The 19,480-nt window shown below is 38.2% G+C and overlaps 1 protein-coding gene across 5 annotated transcripts in view; it reads left to right on the top strand.

Moving 5' to 3' along the window:
* Window positions 1-19,480, top strand: part of LOC119738691 (leucine-rich repeat serine/threonine-protein kinase 2-like) — an 87,208-nt gene that overhangs the window by 3,037 nt on the left and 64,691 nt on the right. For all 5 annotated transcript variants that reach the window (XM_038213615.1, XM_038213618.1, XM_038213616.1 and 2 more), the window contains exons 2-8: window positions 2,665-2,874; window positions 11,418-11,509; window positions 14,572-14,651; window positions 16,804-16,892; window positions 17,339-17,467; window positions 18,477-18,608; window positions 19,173-19,298. In XM_038213615.1, coding sequence (XP_038069543.1) covers window positions 2,730-2,874; window positions 11,418-11,509; window positions 14,572-14,651; window positions 16,804-16,892; window positions 17,339-17,467; window positions 18,477-18,608; window positions 19,173-19,298 — 793 coding nt within the window. In that variant the 5' untranslated portion in view covers window positions 2,665-2,729. The remainder of the gene's footprint in view (window positions 1-2,664; window positions 2,875-11,417; window positions 11,510-14,571; window positions 14,652-16,803; window positions 16,893-17,338; window positions 17,468-18,476; window positions 18,609-19,172; window positions 19,299-19,480) is intronic.

The raw sequence follows: 19,480 nt of genomic DNA, 5'->3' as shown, positions 1-19,480 counted from the left end.
ATAATTCTAGATGCAGGACTTAACACGATACCTAGTATGTTAAGAATGTACAAAATGTAGTATCTAGACGCCACTTCAGTGGTTGTGTACAAAGTCAATGGAGAGTCAACAAAATTGGAACTGTTTTTCAGTCCCAGATTCATGTCTTTTCATCATTTTTGGGAAATATTTCCATATAGGAAGTTCACTCAACACCCTGTGTACAAACCCTATGAGATTGGACTGAAAAATTCTAAGTGTTTTCTAAGAAAATGCTTGTATTTTCTCACTGCTCAAATTGACTTTGATGACATGAAATTGCTATCTGGGGGCTTGTTAGTCAATACAGAGGAAAATTAGTGAACTTTGTATATATGGAAATCTTTCCCATTCCTCAATTTGGCTATAGAGTGATTACGAATAAATTGTACATTATGTACCTATCCAACCCGTTAAAAAGTTGTTTAAAATCATTCCTAATGAAAAGTGAAGGTTCTAAGGCAACGGGACAGGAGAAATGTGACACTGGGCTATAACGTTATAGAATGACCCTCATGTACAATTTGGGCGGATCCAGGATTTTCAAAAAGGGGGGGGGGGGGGGGTGGCGCCTGGGGCGTTGAAGTACAAGGTGTTTTTTTGTGGGTGGGGGAGGGGGTAGATAAGTCATGAGTCAATACATAAAAAACAAACAAATGGTCTGATGCAATTACTGTGATCATGCAATACTGAGTGATGACGTTATTCGGGGGGGGGGGGGGGGGGGGGAGGGGGGAAGGGGGGGGGGGGGGTTAGCCAGCCAACCCTAATGGATCAGTCCTTGCCTTAAGAACATTACTCCCAACAATATTTTATTCACAAAATGGTTAAGGTGAGAATGCATTAGTAAGATCTAAACAAACTTAATCATGAGAAAGTTGACCATCTTAAAAAAATATATCTATCACAAGAAACAGCAGAGATGCTCTGATCCATTAATTAAGTTTGAATTTGTTCAGACAACATTACATGTAATTTTAATGATCTTTTAAATGACTTTCAGACAGCTTTTCCAAGGATAAGGATAGTACCGTACATCATACCCATGATAATACGACATTCCAAAACGCAGCATTACTGATGGTTGATGGCACTCATGAAAGTACACAAAGTTTGCAGACTGACTTAACTGGTACATTGCAACAATGGCTGCAATGTACCATTGTTGCGCCACAGCCGAATGCTGACTGACATTGCAACAAAACCAACCCCCATGTCACATGATTGTCGGAGTAGAAACGGGTCACGACAATCTTGTTTACCTACCACATATCTGTGATCAAAATAGTCCTTCGGTAAACATCCAATGAAAGATTCTTTGAAACGACCATAATTGAGGATTATCTTGGATCACTTAGGGACATGTTATGGACCACGCATATTCAGAAATTATGGTTATGTCTGTATAGGCTTGGAGTTGGAACATCATGTACCCGATTTTGAGTTTGTGATTGTCCAAATTGTAAGGAACTTCAGTTGTTGATGTACATGTACGAACATTATGTGTGAGGGGTGATCTCTATCTGGTTCTGTTTATTTCGGAACGTGTGGAGGATATTTACAACTGCGGCCGTGAAAATAATTGTGTATTAACAGTAACGCCCTAAATATCCAGGTAGGTAGAAAAACTATATTGTTAAATGTCTATTAGCCTTTTATACAGTTTACTTTGTTTACTTATGAGTTCCGTTAACAGTATTCTGTTAATTAACCTGTTTAATTGATGAATTTTAACCAATAACACACACACAAGTTGCATAGGGAAGACTTCAAATTATTTTCAAACTAAACTTGATTTTAAATTTTTTGGCCAAATGCGGCAATAAAAAGTTTGAGGTCCAAAATTTTGGCCTAATAAAAAAATCCAGCTAGGTCGGGACGACGTTAACACACAAGGTTTGGTTAGGTTTGCAATCCAATTCCAGCTTTAAGCAATCATGGTATCGTGTTTGTCTAGAGTTGAGTGTGGTGTGTGCTCATTTGTCATGTAAATCATGTTTTAATTGGCTTCCTGTTGGTCATGTATGTAGCTTCGTCATTAGACTATGCAATGTGTTCCTCATTAGCCAAACATACAAACCATAGTGATCTACGTCTTTATGTACAAGTCTCTTTTGTTTGCCTCCTGCACAACACATCAGAGATGTCTTTTCTGGCATGGAGGTATGTTTTTGTTTTGACAAATTAGATTTTAATGTACTTAAAATTAGGTAGACTTCGCAACACATAAAAACAGTGAACTAACCCTTTAGCTTTGTGGGATCTGCATCATTGGCCAAGCAATAAATAGACCCAGCAAAATCATCCCAGACTATTCAGTAAGTATCGATAAAATGGAGCACGTGCAACTCCAGTGAAAAGGTTTTTTTAATCGAAAACAAAATTACTTGATTTTTCCCCGAGTCCTTAAATAATCCAGTACGAGTTCTTTGATGATGGTATACAATATCTAATAGTCAAGTCCAAGTACTTCTAGAGTACGAATACCATGAATTCGGACTTGGGTATTTTGATATTTGAGAACGAGTGCGAGTCCGAGTGTTCTTAAAATTTCTAGTTGTACTCGAGTATGAGTACCAAGTACGAGTACTACAACACTGGATGACTCGTTAGTCTCATGAAGATGTCTCCTTATTTTCACAACAGGAACATTACAATGTAAGATGCTTGATCCCTACACCTCAGTCCTAGAGCAGTAGCGTGCTGGCAGAATGATGGCTAGTCTTCAGGACGACAGCTTGCTCACCAAACATCAGCAGAGGGCGTTGGACCTGCTCCTGAGGCTCAAGCATGACTTTGACCCACAGCATCTCGGAGAGGCCTGCAGAGAGCTCACCAATCTAATCTTGAAACACTGTAAGTCATTTTTTTCTTAAGTTTAATAACAACTGTTTTTGACTTCATCAGTTCACCAGTCTTGTTTAGAAATACGTAGGCCTAGGTAAGTTCTCTGAAGTACCAAAAATCATGTTTCTCATCACTCTACCTGCTGATCACCAGTTTAGTTTTGAAACACTGTAAGTTATTTCTGGAGCACAAAAGAACTTTTTATGACTAAATTTAACATTGGGTTTTGCTTTTTATGGATGTTACTTTATAAATCGACAAGTCACTCGGGGGAGACTCGATCCCACGATCTATTGGGTTTTGAAGGGCAAAACCCAATTTTGAAGTTTCATTATTAATTTTTTTGAGCTGCTGGTGCTCGATTTATGCCCTTCCATGAATTTGGGGGCCAAAAGGGAAGTTCTTTATAGGAAAATGTTGGGTATTTGGTGTTCATTGTAATGGTGTTCTACTACACTGTGAAACAAGGTGTCGGGGATAGTCAGAGCAATAGAAACTGTTCGGGGTAGCATACAGAGTAAAGAAACTGAAACGGATCTGTTTCAAACGTCCAAGAGGTATTCAGTTGTATATTTCCTGGTTGATAATTGTTGAAATAGCGACCCTATTTGCATCTCTCTAAATAACTTCATTGTTAATGTGCAGTGGCCTGTGCATTAATTTGTTTTATTGCTCATTCTTGTATAAGTACATATATATTGGTATTATAATTTTTTTAGTTTAAAAGCTTGCATGAGATACATCATGCCTTTGTTGTTTCCTTTTTTTCTTTACTTTTCAGTCTTGTTAGTGTGAGTCGGGACTGGGGGTAGAAAAAAAAGAGGCACTTTGAAAATTAATAGCGTAGTTTTGACATTGACATTATTGATATTTAACAATTGTTGACTGCTTTGATGTGGGATATGATGTTTTTAACATCCAAGGGGCACATACGCGTAGCACGAGGCAAAGCTGAGGGTGCTATGTGCCCTGAGGCGATTAAAAACGACATCCCACATCACAGCAGTCAACAATTGCTTTGTTACATCACGCCAATAAGTCAAAACGATAAAATGGTTGAAACTTACGGTGCAAGAAATAAATTAAATCGGTGCGGTGTAACCCTTGATAACTGCATGCTTTCCTGCCGGACATGAGACTGAACAGTTGCGCATTGCACGCAGTTCTCATTCTCATACGCATGGTTACAGACTGGACACGTGGCCTTCTTAACCAATGGAATTACATTATCCAAACACTCGATTTGTGTCCCCCCAGAGATAAGAATTTGGGAGAGTGACGTATCTCCTTCCCCGCCCCCTTTCTCCACCCCTTTTCTTCTCACCCACCCCTCCCTGTATTACTGGTTGTGCAGAAAAGTCACTGAAATCCTTTCTTAAGAGTGGGGGTTCCAATATGTCTGTGAAAATAAAAACATTCCCATGTCACATGGAACATACATGTACCTCGCTTGATCCCCAGCAAAATTTTTGAAAAGTCAAGAGATAGGATTTCAGTGATCATATCCCATTCAAGAAAATAGCATTACAGGTACATGCATGTTTGTGTAGGCAAGCAATTATACAATGCTGTAGATCAAGATACAGATATTTTATGACAGTTAGCGACAGTTACATGTACACATTAATATTTAGACTGCAGTTGGCTCCTTTATCTGGCAGAGCCAAAGATTTAGCTATATACTGCCTACAATTGTTGTACTACCTGTGTTTGCACATATGTACTAGGCAAACAAAATCTAAGCCCTGCTTACCAACCAGTATTGTTTAAACAGTATCAAGGTTAAACATGTCATAAGACTTATTCCTCCATGATTATAATAAGGTTGGGGACATGTACGGGTACATGTGTATCTCACACAAATGTATGCAAAGCAGTTGGCAGTGAAGCTGTATAGTTCTCACAGAGAACATTTTTTTTTCTCTGACTTATTCTCTTGGAACGCACATCTGAGGTGAGTTTTATGATGCGCATAAATACGATAATGACTACCTGTATGTGGGTCATTCCACCGTGTTGGGAAGCAGTGCATGTTACATCCATATATATTATTAAAAGTATCAATGCATTCTAAACAATTGCTCAACTGTAATATTTGTCTTAGGGTGTTTCAATACTTTAGAAAGTTTAAAATCATCTTCCCTTTTTTGCCATTTTTTACACGTACAGTGTATGTAAAATACTACCCAAAGTGACATTGCATATTTACAACTCGACACCTAATGCACCAAGAAAAGCTTTTGTTTTGGTACAGTCAGGGCTCAAATATAGCAGAAACAATACTTCAAGTGTGGATGTAACAGTGTCAAAATTATTCAATGGAAGTGTGACATTTGAGTTTTACACCGTGTAACTGTTACGTCCACACAGCCAAGCTATCATTTCTGCTCCATTTGATACCTCACTACTGTAGCAAAAGCTTTTCCTATTGTGTTGCATGTATAATAGTAAGAAGAACGTCAAGTGAACTTGGATAATGTTTCACAGAATTTTTTTAAAAAGGTGCAAATGTCATATTTGGACGTAACATGCCCGAAATGACATTTTTTGCTCACATTTTTTGCTCACATTTTTTGGCAAATACATTGAAATGATTTAAAACTTACTTAGTGAAACACCCAACAACAAACATCATGTAGAGCAACTGCTAGCAAGGCATTCATGCTTTTCTTAATATGGTCATATGTCACACATTGTTCCCCAACCCGGTGGAATGACCCACATACATTCATGAGCTCCTGACGGGAACACGTTTGAACAGTGCTAGGAAAAGGGGCAGCTACAACATTTTTACTTTCAAGTGAGCCTTCCAGGTGTTCAAAAAAGCTATTTTCCTTCTTGCCAACTCAAAAGTAACACCTTGCATTTCAGGTTTGTTAATTGACAGACCCTCAACATCAAGCGTCCATCTGCTGTCATTTTGTTAGATAGCAGATTAGACCATTGAAAAAGACTATTATTCAAAGTCTTTTTCCAATGGAGATGTATTTCAATTTGCCAGCTGACCCCGGCAAGCTCCATGATCAAGAAGTTCACAATTCCACATCAGTATTAAGATTGATTTAAGATTGATACAGTATGCAGGATATTGTGGTTAATATCCCACCCAAGTTAACTTGTAACTTTTTCCAGTATTAGCTCTCAGTAAGCACTTTACTCTGTAAAGGGCAAAACTGAATTTGCCCTATTTGTAATCAAAGCAGTCATTGTAGTTCCTCTCTAAAGTAAGGAAATCCTAGATCATGTATTAGTCTCTCAACCCAACCAGGTTGGTATTCAGTCACATGTTAAAACTAGGTTAAGTACATGTCATCGTATTGTAAACAATCAACAGACCTAAACTGCTCTTACCACAGAAAAACCAAAATGTTGTGTCACTGCCAAATTTGTCGTCACTGTTTTCACAGTGACTATTTTTATTTGAGGTTTGTGGTCCAAGCAATGACTGTCAAATACTTGTCGGTTTGTGTCAGACTAGCCTCCAGATTTGCGCCAGACCGAAACTATTCCCAAAATTTCAATCAATTAAGTTTGTAAATTGAGAGACTATGAGTGAAAGTTGTTGCATATAGCGCCTTATACCTAAGGTGTTAAAGCGTTTTACAATTATTATCCCTGTTCATGAGGAATGAGATCATTTCTCTGCAGCAGCTTGAGATCAGTGCAATTTGGTCGCTACCTTCACAGGTACCCATTTATACTCCTGGGTGGAGAGAGGCAATCGTAGTAAAGTACCTTGCCCAAGAACACAAGCATTATGTTTCCCATCAGGGTTTTGAACCCATTTACCACAGCACATGATGAGTTGAAAACCGAAACTATTGGACAACAGCGCCCCTTATGATGTATCTTTGAAACAATTCAACAATATTAATGGAAAATTGATCCATAGGCCTATAACGTTTTAAAATCTAATTGGGTCGACCTGAGCTGCGTCAAATACTTTTGGCTTAGCATAACTCTGGGACAGGTGTTATGAACTTTCCGGAAGGCCAACTTGTATGAAAGGAAGTGACAAGTAATACGTAGTATGTGACACTCATACATTGTTGCGTTTTAGTTGTAATAACATTCTTTTATTTCCTCCAATAACCAATATCCTAGTATTACATGTACTTTACTCCCCATATAAATTGGACCAATCTTCAGACTGTAAGTATCATATGCAGTAAATATGTAGTCATGTAATGGAATTCCCAATTACCGGTTACACATTGTGGCTTGATTTGTAACAAAATCCTTTTATTTCCTGCGACAACCAATTTCCTGGTATTACTTTACTTCCCATGGTATGTAATGGTATGTAACAGGTTAAATGTTCAGACCGCATGATTAATTTATTTTATTTATTTATTTATTTATTTATTTATTTATTCTCATCATGTAAAAACATGAAACTTGTCTCCTCGTTCTGCACACAAATATGATGTATAAAACACTTAAAAACTTCACATTAAAAACCAAAACAAAACAAATTACATAAATGTACAAATAGGCGTAACAATATAAGAACACTGACAAGAGTACACGTAAACAGAAATAGAACAACAAATTGAGCCTGATTAAATATATAAATAAAATATCTGGATTGATAGAGCTATTATGTATAAAGACGAAAAATGGGAAGGACACAATGGCAAGCCGGGGGGGGGGGGATTAGAAAGCCAGGGGGATATGACCGGGGGAAAAGGAAACAGGGAAAGGGTTTAAACTTACATGTACGAGGGGTATAAACACACACATTTACATCACGATTTAAAAAGCATAATATCTACTATAAGTCTGATTAAAAACACGAGATTGCCCTGGTTAAAAATAAGGGGGAAAAAAAAATGTGTCGTGTTAACGAGATTTCAATTTACTAATTTAACCTGACACAAATGGGTAGATGTGTGAGGAGGGGTGGATAAGAATATTATGAGATAAGACAGAATAAGGGCTAATCTGATTGCACTAAAAACACACTACAGCACGATTATAAAAACAGCATTATCTAGTATAATTCTTGTTAAAATGTGAAACTGCACTGGGTAAAAATGAAAGGTTGTGTCGTGTTGTACGAGAATTCAATTGACGGATTCTACCTGACCTGTTTTGTACTATGAACGAATGGAGTGGGTGAGTATTGTCTTGCATAATGGTTCTCAGTTTGGATTCAAGAGCATTGTGGTACATTGATTGAATGTCCAGAACATCAACACCAATGACCCTGCTGGCAATTTTAGTGATCCTTTTCAACTTGTTCGAATTCACAACAGTCAAACCATTAAACCAGGCGATACAACAAAAAGACATGACGGACTGTATGACACTCTGATAAAAAAGCAACATAATATCACGATTAACATGAAATAATTTCAATTTCCGCAGGAAAAAGAGCCGTTGACTAGCCTTGGCACATAACTTAAGAGTATTCACATTCCAATTCAATTTACTATCAATGTACGTCCCAAGGTACTTATACTCTGTCACAATTTGGATTTCATCACCACTAATAACAACAGGTTTGATGACATTCTGATTTTTCCTAAAATCAAAAACAATTTCTTGCGTCTTCTGCGTGTTCAATATTAGGAAGTTATCTTTGCACCAATTACAGAACTTAACAATTTCGTTCCTGTATCCAGTCTCATTGTCATGACTAATCAACCCTGTCAGTGAGGTGTCATCTGCATATTTTATCATAGGACACATAGGGTCTTCACTTCTGAGGTCACTAGTGTAAAGAGTAAAAAGCACTGGGGACAAAACGCACCCCTGTGGAGCCCCTGTATTAGTATGAACAACATTAGACAGGGAATTCATGAAACGCACCCTTTGCGTTCTGCTTGTCAAAAAATCACCGATCCACATAATCAAACAGGGGTTCACATTCATCCCTCTCAGTTTGCCAGTCAGAACATGGGGTTGGATCAGATTGAAGGCCGAAGAAAAATCCACAAATAATGTTCTAGCATACGTCCTTGATTGATCAAGATGGCTATAGACGCTATGCAATAGTGTAATGATAGCATCTTCGACACTACGTTTAGCTCTATAGGCAAACTGTAAGGGATCAATGTAGGCACCTGTTTGACTGACAAGAATATCCTTTACAATGCGTTCAAAACACTTCATTACTATTGACGTAAGTGCTACAGGCCTATAATCATTGAGTACTGATGGCTTAGGCTTTTTAGGCACTGGAATCAAAGTTGATGATTTCCACAGTTTAGGAATTTGACAGGTATCCAAAGACCACTGAAAGAGGTCACAAAAAACTGATGAAAGTTCTTTATAACAATGTTTAAGAACTCTGCCAGAGAGTCCATCTGGTCCTGTAGATTTACAAACTTTTACCCGTTTAAGAGTATTTTCAACAACAGTAGCATCCAGTTTTATGAAGTCATTACTACAAACCTGGCTCTCAAGGGTCTTACGACCTTCTTCGTGAAGGGCTCTAAAGTCCAGTCTGTCAAACCGAGCATAAAAGTCACTTAGATCTTCTATGAATGATGGTACGTCGCAAGGTGGTACTACAGATTGACTATTCTTCCCTGACCCTGTGATAGATCTCATGCCCTGCCATGCTTCCTTAGGATTCCCGGCACGGAACTGATCTTCCACTCTCTTGCCGTACTTCTTCTTGCTTGAACGAATCGCTTGAGAGAGTTCGTTTTGGATCCTCCGTCTATCTGATGAGTTGCCGTTTTTAAAAGTCTGTTGTTTTTCCCTCAAGAGGTTCCGGATCTCCTTGTTTACCCAGGGCTTACTGTTCGGATATGTTTTCACTTCCTTGACAGGTACCAGCATGTCTTCACAAAACTTGATGTAATCAGTGACAACATCAGCAGCTGCATCAAGTGTGTTTGACTCAGTAAAAATGTTCCAATCTGTACATTCAAAACATGCACGAAGAGCCTGCACACTGTCGTCAGTCCATTTCTTGATGCGAGTCACCCTTGGTTTCTCCCGTTTCAGTTTCTGTTTGTATTCCGGTACTAAATGCACCATGCAATGATCAGAAGAGCCCAAGCCCGCTTTTCCATAAGCTTTGTAACCATTTTTGACATTTCCGTAACATTTGTCCAATGTCCGATCACCTCTAGTAGATATGTTGACATATTGATAGTAATGAGGCAGTACATTTTTCAGGTCGCAACTGTTAAAATCTCCAAGGATCAAGTTCACAGAGTCAGGCGACTGTGATTCAAGTTGCTGAACTATCCCGTGGATTTTAGCTGCTGCAATATCTGTATTTGCTGAAGGTGGAATATACACCATGGTGATGAATATTTGTGTAAATTCCCTTGGCAGGTAAAACGGTCTGACACTGACGGTAATCAGCTCAATATCTGGAGAGCAGAATCGATTTCTAACTGTTAGGTTATTACACCAACGCTTGTTGACGTAAATACAGACTCCTCCGCCGGCTGATTTTCCGGACTCCGTTGTTCTGTCCATTCTTTCACAAATGAATCCATCGATGTCAGTGTTATTGCTTGTATCAGTATCTTTGTACCATGTTTCACTGAAACACATTAAACAGCTTTCACGATATTCATAGCGGTATTTTGCACAGGCTTGCAATTCATCCAGTTTATTCCGTAAAGATCGACAGTTACCTGTGATGATTGAAGGTAAAGGTGGGCTATGTTTCCGCCGTCGAAGTCGTACTCGTACGCCTCCCTTTTTTCCCCGCTTGCGACCTTTGTAGTGGCTTTTCATACAGCCGGCACAGTACAATAAATGTCGAATTAGGGAATGAAATTCCCATATGACTGTTACGATCAACATATAGTATTGCAGGGTAAGTTATGAAGGTAATAGTTAACATACGACTCCGCCAGGACAGGTACGTTTCTGCTTATGTCTGTTACTGCTTACTATGATGGGATTTATTGACATCTTCATTTTATACATTTGAGTAGTGCTGTGTTACCTGCACATATTTTATTATTATACTGCATCAAGGACAAATCTTTAGGTTGACTATTTATTGGCCTGTACTGTAGAGGCATTTGCAAGGTAATGTGTCATTTGTTGTCGTTATACCTTTGTTAGAGATGTATTTGTTGTTGTTATGCCTTTGTTAGAGACAACAAATTTTTCTGCATGTTGGCAGTTCCAGCATTATGAAAGGACGTGTAGTGTCCATGACAAGCCAATTAACCATGATATCTAATTAATGATTCAGAGAAATGATCAAAAACTCCTAGTCTGTAATCTCCTTGACCATTACTAGATGATGGATGTATAAGAGTTGAAAAATACATGTTCAGGTTTATTCACTAAGCTCTAAAAGCTCTGTCATAGACAATACATAATGCTGGATTTGCAAATGTTTTATGTTGTATGATAGTCTCATACATGTACTTTTCAAATTTTACAGAAGTTTGTACATGTGCACTTTTGTGAGAATCAACAGAGCTCTGTAATTTATACAACATGAATTCAATTTGTTGTGAATCAGAACAGGTCTTCAAGTTATCACCGTACGAACCTAACCAAACTAGCCTCGCTATTTATTAGAGAAATTGAAGTCTTCAATCTTGTTGTTATTTTCATTGCAGCGGATTGTGTGCAAATCTTGGAGGCTTATCATGCCCACAGACCGGTCATGGACATGATGGAACATCGCACCTATGAAGCAGATATACAGCAGGTATGTCCATGTATACTGTGTATCAGATGAAAATAGACTCATTATCTACAAACAATCATGGTCATTCCAAAGAATCGGGCTCATACAGTGTGTAATTGAAAATCCGGGCTGAGTTGTCAGATTGTATGCTTGGATTTTGTTATGCTTATCTGAAATATTTCTTTACCACATGGGATAGGATGCAAGTCCATGGTACCGGTAGGTTTTTGACTCGGTGCACAATGTTAGAACATTACAAGTCTAACACTGCCCTGCCTCCCCCCACCACCACCTCCCCCCTTTCCACCCCCACCCCTGCCCCCATCCCCTTATCCCACAGGGCCTAGCTAACGAATGCAAACACATTCACTTGACTAGAATGCTCCATTGTATTCAATCAATGAAATCAGGTACATCCACAAGTTTGATGAGATGCATATTTTACAAGGAATAGGTATAGTGAGAATATACTGTGCAAAATCTACTTAGCAAAATCTACTTAACAAAATCTACTTATTTCATTTTACCATTTTATTAGTAAAATAAAATGAATGTACAAAGTACATGTATAATTTTTACAAGGAACTGGTCGGCCTACAGTTGGAGAATGGGTCGTTCTATAAATTTAGCGTCCAAAGTGTAACATTGTGATTTGCCATTCAAGTATCAAGAATGACTTCAAACAATTCTCTTATTTGATAGGTAGCTGGTTTGCTATTCACAATCACTCTTGGATGACTGCATTAAGCAGTGCCTCAGATTATAACATCATAAATGTCAGATGTAACAGGGACAGGAAAAATGTGGGCCCCAAATTTATAGAAAGACCCATACTTTGCGAACTGTAAACTGAAGTGTGTCACACAAAGAAAATGTGTAGGTACTAGATGTATCATTCTGTGTAGTGCAAGTGATTGTTGCAGAAACTGTTTTACATGCATACAATCTTCCAACCAATCAGAATTCCATCCTGTCTGTGCCGTCTCTAAAACTGGCCAATTACTGATAAGAAAGATATCAGCCGGTCAAATTAACCTTTGGACCCCTTTTATGTGAGTAACACTTTCCCCAGACATCTCTCCAACATTGTCGCCTGTCGTAAATGAGTTTTGCAGGCTGAGCATGTGGTCATGGTTGATAAACGGAACGTGTCCGATATAAAAATTAATATCGCAGGAAATATTAATATCTGGATGGTGTCATGCATCCCTCAGACTGTATTACGGATTCCTAGAGACTGGATGTCTTTCTTGAGCTTTCAGCTGACCATACGCTCATTAGAAAGAAATCTTGTTCGTCACACTAGGGATGAAAATGTCTTGTGAAGGTGTATAACAGACTGGAATAGCAAACTAACGAAGGATAGCGCAACTTAATTAGTATTTTTTTCTTTGTCTCCAGCTGGTGATAGTGAGTATTGTCTTTTCCCCTTTGTTTTTGGCAAATGAGTGGTTAAGATGACATTGCATTCCCTGTTTAGACGTCATTATTTGTAATGAGCAGAGGAAACCATGCAAAGTGCGTTATTTGCCAGTGTAGATAACATGTAATTTCATCTTGTTGGATTGCTCCTTTGTCCGTGTATGTAGGTGTATACAAAAAAAATCAAAGTCTATTTATTGGAGTGTGATATAAAATATTATCTTTGTGTGTACATGTAGTTCTGATATGAAATACTGATTGTGTACATCTGATGGCTTGCAGATTTATGTATTTACTGTTTTCTCGGGATATATCATCACTTATCTATTCTTTCAATTGTCCTCATGATGACTGAGCTTGCTTTTCTTTGGACTTGAACTGTTTTTGCAACTCCTCTGATTTGATTTGGACTTGATTTCCAACTGAAGACTGCTTTTCTTTCGTATGTCCTTAATTTATTGCATACATATGATTTAATATTTAAACACTCACTTCTAACTATGTGATATTATAGAAAGTGGATTTTGTTAACAGCTCCATTTTCGACAACAGTTGTACCTGCAGGACCACACAATCTTGTTCCGTAGTTGTGGGGACCACAAAATCTTGTTCCGTATTTGTGGGGACCACACACCTGTTGAGCGATAGTTATTATGGGGATTGAAGATGCTGTGGGGACAGCAGAAAGTCCCCATAACTCGGTCCTAATTTCCCTAACATTAGAAAATTGCCCCAAGCCAGGGCGCGTTTTCCAACAGAATTGGACAAACCTTCAAACTATTACTTTTCACAACATTAATCTTGCTATTCTTGGTCCTCACTCTTTTGGAAAAGGTTTTGTGGGTGGGAAATTTTAGGTTTTTAGTTGGAGACTTTGTGGTGTTGCTCTTGTGCCTTCTCAAAGGATGGCTTCCTCTTTATAACAAAGGGGTTTCGATTAAAGTTGTAATCCAGAGCTTCTTCAACAAATTAACTTGCATGCTTTATTCCAAACAAAAAGATTCTTTTTTCCTTTTTCGGATGTCTGCCAACCTCTGAAAAAAAGTTTTTATTTTGGGCACAAACAGATCCTCTTTGTGAGCAGACTGGTTACCGGTCCATACATTATCTATACTGATTGCAGGACGGGAACCAGCCTAAATTGTAAAGTAATAATTCAATAACGAAACATGGGAAGATTATTTTCGGTCCATGTCTGATACAAAGTTAATAACTTTTGTATTTATTCATAAGATGGAATTTTGCGTTGGGGCGATGAACATCAAATTAGGTTTTGCCTTTCACCGACTTACTCGGTGGTCGAGTGGTAAGACATCTGCACTAGAAAGCAGGAGGTCGTGGGTTCGAGTCCCACCCAAGTGATTTCCAACTTTCACTTAGGAGATAACACACTGAGTATACAGTGTTTATGCATCACTGAAATGCAAAACCTAATTTAACTTTTGTATTGATAGAAGAAAGCAATTTGGAATCTATTTTTCGGAATGAAACTTGAAAATACAAAAATGAAGCACTGGGAATGTATCTTTAATTGAATTTAAAAATGCCACCCAATCACTGACACAATATTTAATTAAATTTAATTACTGAATAATCATTGCCGTCTTTTCCTATCTTTCCTAACGCGGTCTCTGATCTCTCTCTTATTTCACTGATACTAGACTGGCTACGAAGCCCTTGCAGCTATTATGAGTGCGAGCAACAAACTCAGAGAACTCATCCAAAAACGCAATGTCCACCAGTAAGTACCTCTATCCGTCTTAATTTCTGTCTCAAATGAAATGCTAGAATGCCTCTGTTGCAGTCTTCTTCTGTATTGCTGTTTGCTGTGCAGTATGTAGTCTGATAGTTTAACAGTTTTGAAAACATCCCTTCTTTTTGGTATTAAAGTGTGGTTTAAATCAAGGATTTCTCAAACATGTCCAACATGCATATAGTCACTGTAGCTTGGAAGCTCCAATAAACCTTTAAAAAGAGAGAGAGAGAAAAAAAATAAAGTTTTAGTGGTTTAATTTAGACAAAGAAATGTGCATAGAAATACATGTACAGTTATGCTTCTCACACACAAAAATATGGGTTCTTTGTTTTGTCTGAAAATCTCTTTGTTGTGGATTTCCCTGCGAAGTAGCCATCATGTGATTTCCCATAACGTGACTTAATGGGAATACCCATCTATTTTTATCTGCTGTATCATCATCGGCCAACGCTAGAATAAACCCGTGGCCCATTCTCTGACAGGAGTCCGGAACCCTGAATTATCCGAAACTCCGAATCAATGATTAACTTTTGGCATTGTGAAACCAAGTTCGAGTGTTGAACTTTACCCAGTTATTACAACAATAGCGAATACATCGCCAATGCTTTATTGTGGTTTTAAATTTTTTTTCGGTAAATAAAGAAAGATCGGGAATGCATTTGTGATAAAGCTATAAAAAATACAATTGTAGGAGTTTCTTAGTGTTAAAGGGAATATACATCATTTGCTTTTGCTGTAATTTTCAGAAATGGATGGAATTGGGGGTAGCAAATATAGTTACACTGACTTTTTTGAGGTTTTGGGTTCGAAAATGCTATGAAAGACAAGAAAAACAATAATTTTCCCGTAGTCTGGTTCCCTGACTCCATTTAAGAAGAAACAGAGCAGTTTACATATATTGGGGAATTGCAAGGTCAGGAACCAGTCTAGCTGGCTTGTACCCGTTCATAGGTGTGTAATCGATTGCAAACAAGTGCGATGGTCAATTGGGGCCAGTATTTGAAAAAAAGCCAGTTTTTTCCAACGCTGATCGGCCGATCAGCGTTGGAAATTGATACAAAAATACCACTTTTCTTGAAAATGACAGTATACCAGGTGCCATGATTTTACAGGATGCTTTACACTGTCATTCACTAACAGTCCAGCAAGGTATTTCAAAACGATTTGGTAGTTTTATTTTTTGATGTTTGCAAATGTTGTATTTTCCCTTTAACAAAATCAAAAATTAAATTGTTCAAATAGACAATTCACCATAAACATATTAATTTCTCTCATTAAAATACAAACGTCAATTTGGAAATTACTCACCATCCGGTTCATTAGTAAAAGCGTCATGCATGCATGCATGCGCACCACTGATTACTAGCGCCCATCGGATAAATGCAAGGTGCGTTAACTTCCAGTTCCATTCGTGCTATGCTAAACCGTGTGAAGAACGCATGGTTGAATTGAGATGACGTCACACTAACAAACCTGATTAAGCATAGCAACTTACATTTTTGGGGGAAAAATGGGGAACCAATTGATTTTATTTTGGAACCATCTATATTAACCCTTGAATGTCAGTGAAGGGAAGTAACTTTTTTTGATACTCAAACGTCTTATTTAGTTGAATTTAAATAAAAGATGTATGTGTTGAACAATTGGTGTTTTTCTTAATATCTTTTTCAATTATGTGTTTGTTTCTTATAATTTAGAACCAACTGCTGCATGCTCAAGATTTTAAGAAACTGTCTGATCTACTCTTCTCACTCTTCACAAATTTTTGATCAATGTATCCATGGTATAGCCCCTGTTTATCTTCAAAGATTAGTTCAGGAGTACAAAACAGCTAGAAATCTGCGTTCTACCCATAAATCTCTGTTGTCACCCCCAGTCATTAAAACTAAGTCATATGGTTCCCGCTCCTTCCAATCAGCTGCAGTTCAGCTATGGAACAACTTACCAGATATTGTCAAACAGGCCGAAACATCAGAACAATTCAAAACCCAGATCAAAACATATCTGTTCAATTTGTGTAATTGTTGATTTCACGAGAGCGCATAGGGACCTCACGGTGATATGCGATAATAAGAATGGTTTTTATTATTATTTATTATTTGATGAAATCTATTCCATCTTCTTTAATAATTTGTAGAGATGTTCTGGAGATTATGAGTAAACACACCAAGGACTCTGGCGTCCAGACTGCGGCTATGAAGGTCATCACCTTCCTAGCAATGTCAGGTGAGTGCTGTAAACAATCTCAAGATTGTCTGGAGGGGAGCAGACCATTCACTAAAAGTGATGTCATAGCTCATGATAAATTCCCTTATCTAAAAAGAAATTGGGAAAATACTCAACTCTCCAAGGTGTTCGAGACCCACATCAAAAATAAAGCCTGATTTACCTTCTTTTACATTCTGTTACATTTGGTTGGGTTAACTAGAGACTTCTGGCTGAATTTGGCCTTAAAGATGGCTGTGATTTGGCATTTTTGGAAAACTGGGCACATATGTACACAGTAACCTTTCAACATTGTCATTTTAAGTAGTCACTTACAGATCTCGTGTGTTTCAACGTGTCACATTTTTGTCTGGTTTTGACCAAGTGATAATGAATTAATTTTCCAAGACAAAAAAGTGGTTTTCCCTTTTCAGTTTTCGCTCATATCTTTGATTTTCTTCCTAAAGCCAACATCTGCAACTTCCTTCTGGAGGAGCAGATACTAGAGTCTGTGGTGCAGACAATGAGGAATTTCCCTGGAGATGCTGGCCTCCAGAAGGTCGCTAACCAGGCCTTAAGACAACTCCTAGCTGAAGGTATAAACAAATTCACATGAGTTCATCTCAGTATTCAGAGTTATGTCATTGACTGCAGGGCCTGTTCAAAACGCCGTGCCACTGCCATTCCAAACTCTAATGAATTGAACACAGCAGTAGCAATTGGCTACAGCATGGCATTTTGTCTAAATGTTGGGCTTAGTCACTCTTTAGCCCTAATAACCTCACCTAAAGCTACAAAATGCTACTAGTTGTAAACTGTAGTATGCAGTACTTCAGCATTTAAGTGGGCACAACATCATAGTATCTTTTAGTATTTTGGTACTGCATACATGTACATAATTTCTGTAGTACTATGTAGTATGTGGTACTTTACCCCCAAAGTAAGCTGGGGGTTAGGGTTAAAATACATCCTAAGTGGTTTACCACAATTACGATAAGATTTTAACACAGTTTTTACACCATCACATATATGTGATGGTGTAAAAGCTGCTATTGCATTCACTTCAGGTTACATGTGGATGCAATAAAGACATCAGTCAGCATGTGCATTTGTCAAATATTCGTCCCAATTTTTAATTGAATTAGGTTCGGCACGGCAATGACATTGCATTCAGAGCCCTCGTATGCCTTTCACTTTGCTTGCAGCAAAAATACTATTTTTGAATAAAAAGTATACGACACTTTGCATTCTATTAGGTCGTCCCCAGATATAGATCTCAATAAGATAGTTTGCTATGCAGTTGGTTGGGGTAAGGACCTTCTAATTCAACATCTAAGACCTGGAGCATTTTTTCTCTCTATTTGATGGCTCATTGGTAAACTCACAGCTTAGGTGATGCTAGAACATTAGAAAATAAGTTTTTATAGGGTGTATATGTCTTAAAGGGGTGGACAGTTGATCATGAATATAGCTTAACAGTTTAGAAAATTATAAAGAAGTAGAGGGGAAAGTTTCTTGGCCCTCTTTGTGTTAAGAATGAACACATCATGAAAGTTATTAATGTTGGAAAAAGCAAACAAAAACTTTCGCCTTTCATTTCCACAGATCCTGCTGTCCAGGTTGACTTTGTTGATGCCAAGAAGCACCGTCCAGTCATAGAGGCTCTTAAGAATCACTATGACAACCCCGGTGTCCAAGAGGAAGCCTTGTGGCTATTGGCTGTCCTAGCTGGCTCAGGTATACAATATAAATATTTTGTTGTGCCTTTATAATTTTTTTTTATACTTGTAGAATGTCTTTCCGACCTTGATAAAACAAACCTTGAAAAATTATCATGGTTCTGTCTTACCCTTGTGGCAGTGTAAGGTACATGTGTTACAGATTGGTACATGTATATGGGGTGCTGTTGTCCGATGGTCACGGTGTTCGACTTGTGAGCCATGGTATATGGGTTCAAATCCTGAGGGGGAACATGGTGCTTGTGCTCTTGAGCAAGGCACTTTACCATTATGGCTTCGTCCTTCGGATGGGACGTAAAGCAGTCGGTCCCCTGTCTTGTGTAATGCACATTAAAGAACCCAATAATTACACTTATCACTAAGAGAAGGGGTTTGCCCCAGTGTTCCTGGCAGTGGCTGCAATATGCGCCACAGCACCTTAAATTCTTCTTAAGGTGCTACATAATGGGATTATACTTCTCATAATCTTCATTTACCTGTCTTTAATAACATACATAATTACCAGCACCTTGAGTACCTAATTGTTTTTTATAGTCCCACTTTTCCACTTCTTATCTCGCAGAGGAGAACTACGACATTCTTCTCCAGGAAACCCACAAGCTGCTGATGACTGCCATGAGGAATTTCCCCAAGATAGAGGGAGTACAGACAGCCTGCTTTGCCTTCATGGATGCTGTGGCGATCAACAGTAAGGGTTTAGGATTTGACCGACAGTTTTACAAAAAATTAAGCAACAAATCTGTTGCCCAGCTGTATACATGTATATATTTGATAGATTTCACGGAAAGTTATGTAGCTTCACACACCTGTTCAAACATACATTCTGTGCAAGTTGTCCTCTCAGTCAAAATCAATCAAGTGACTGTTTTT

The sequence above is a fragment of the Patiria miniata genome, unplaced genomic scaffold (genome assembly GCF_015706575.1).
Source record: "Patiria miniata isolate m_02_andy unplaced genomic scaffold, ASM1570657v1 HiC_scaffold_3, whole genome shotgun sequence".
Lineage (NCBI taxonomy): Eukaryota > Metazoa > Echinodermata > Asteroidea > Valvatida > Asterinidae > Patiria > Patiria miniata.
This window is presented reverse-complemented; position numbering and strand designations above follow the sequence as displayed.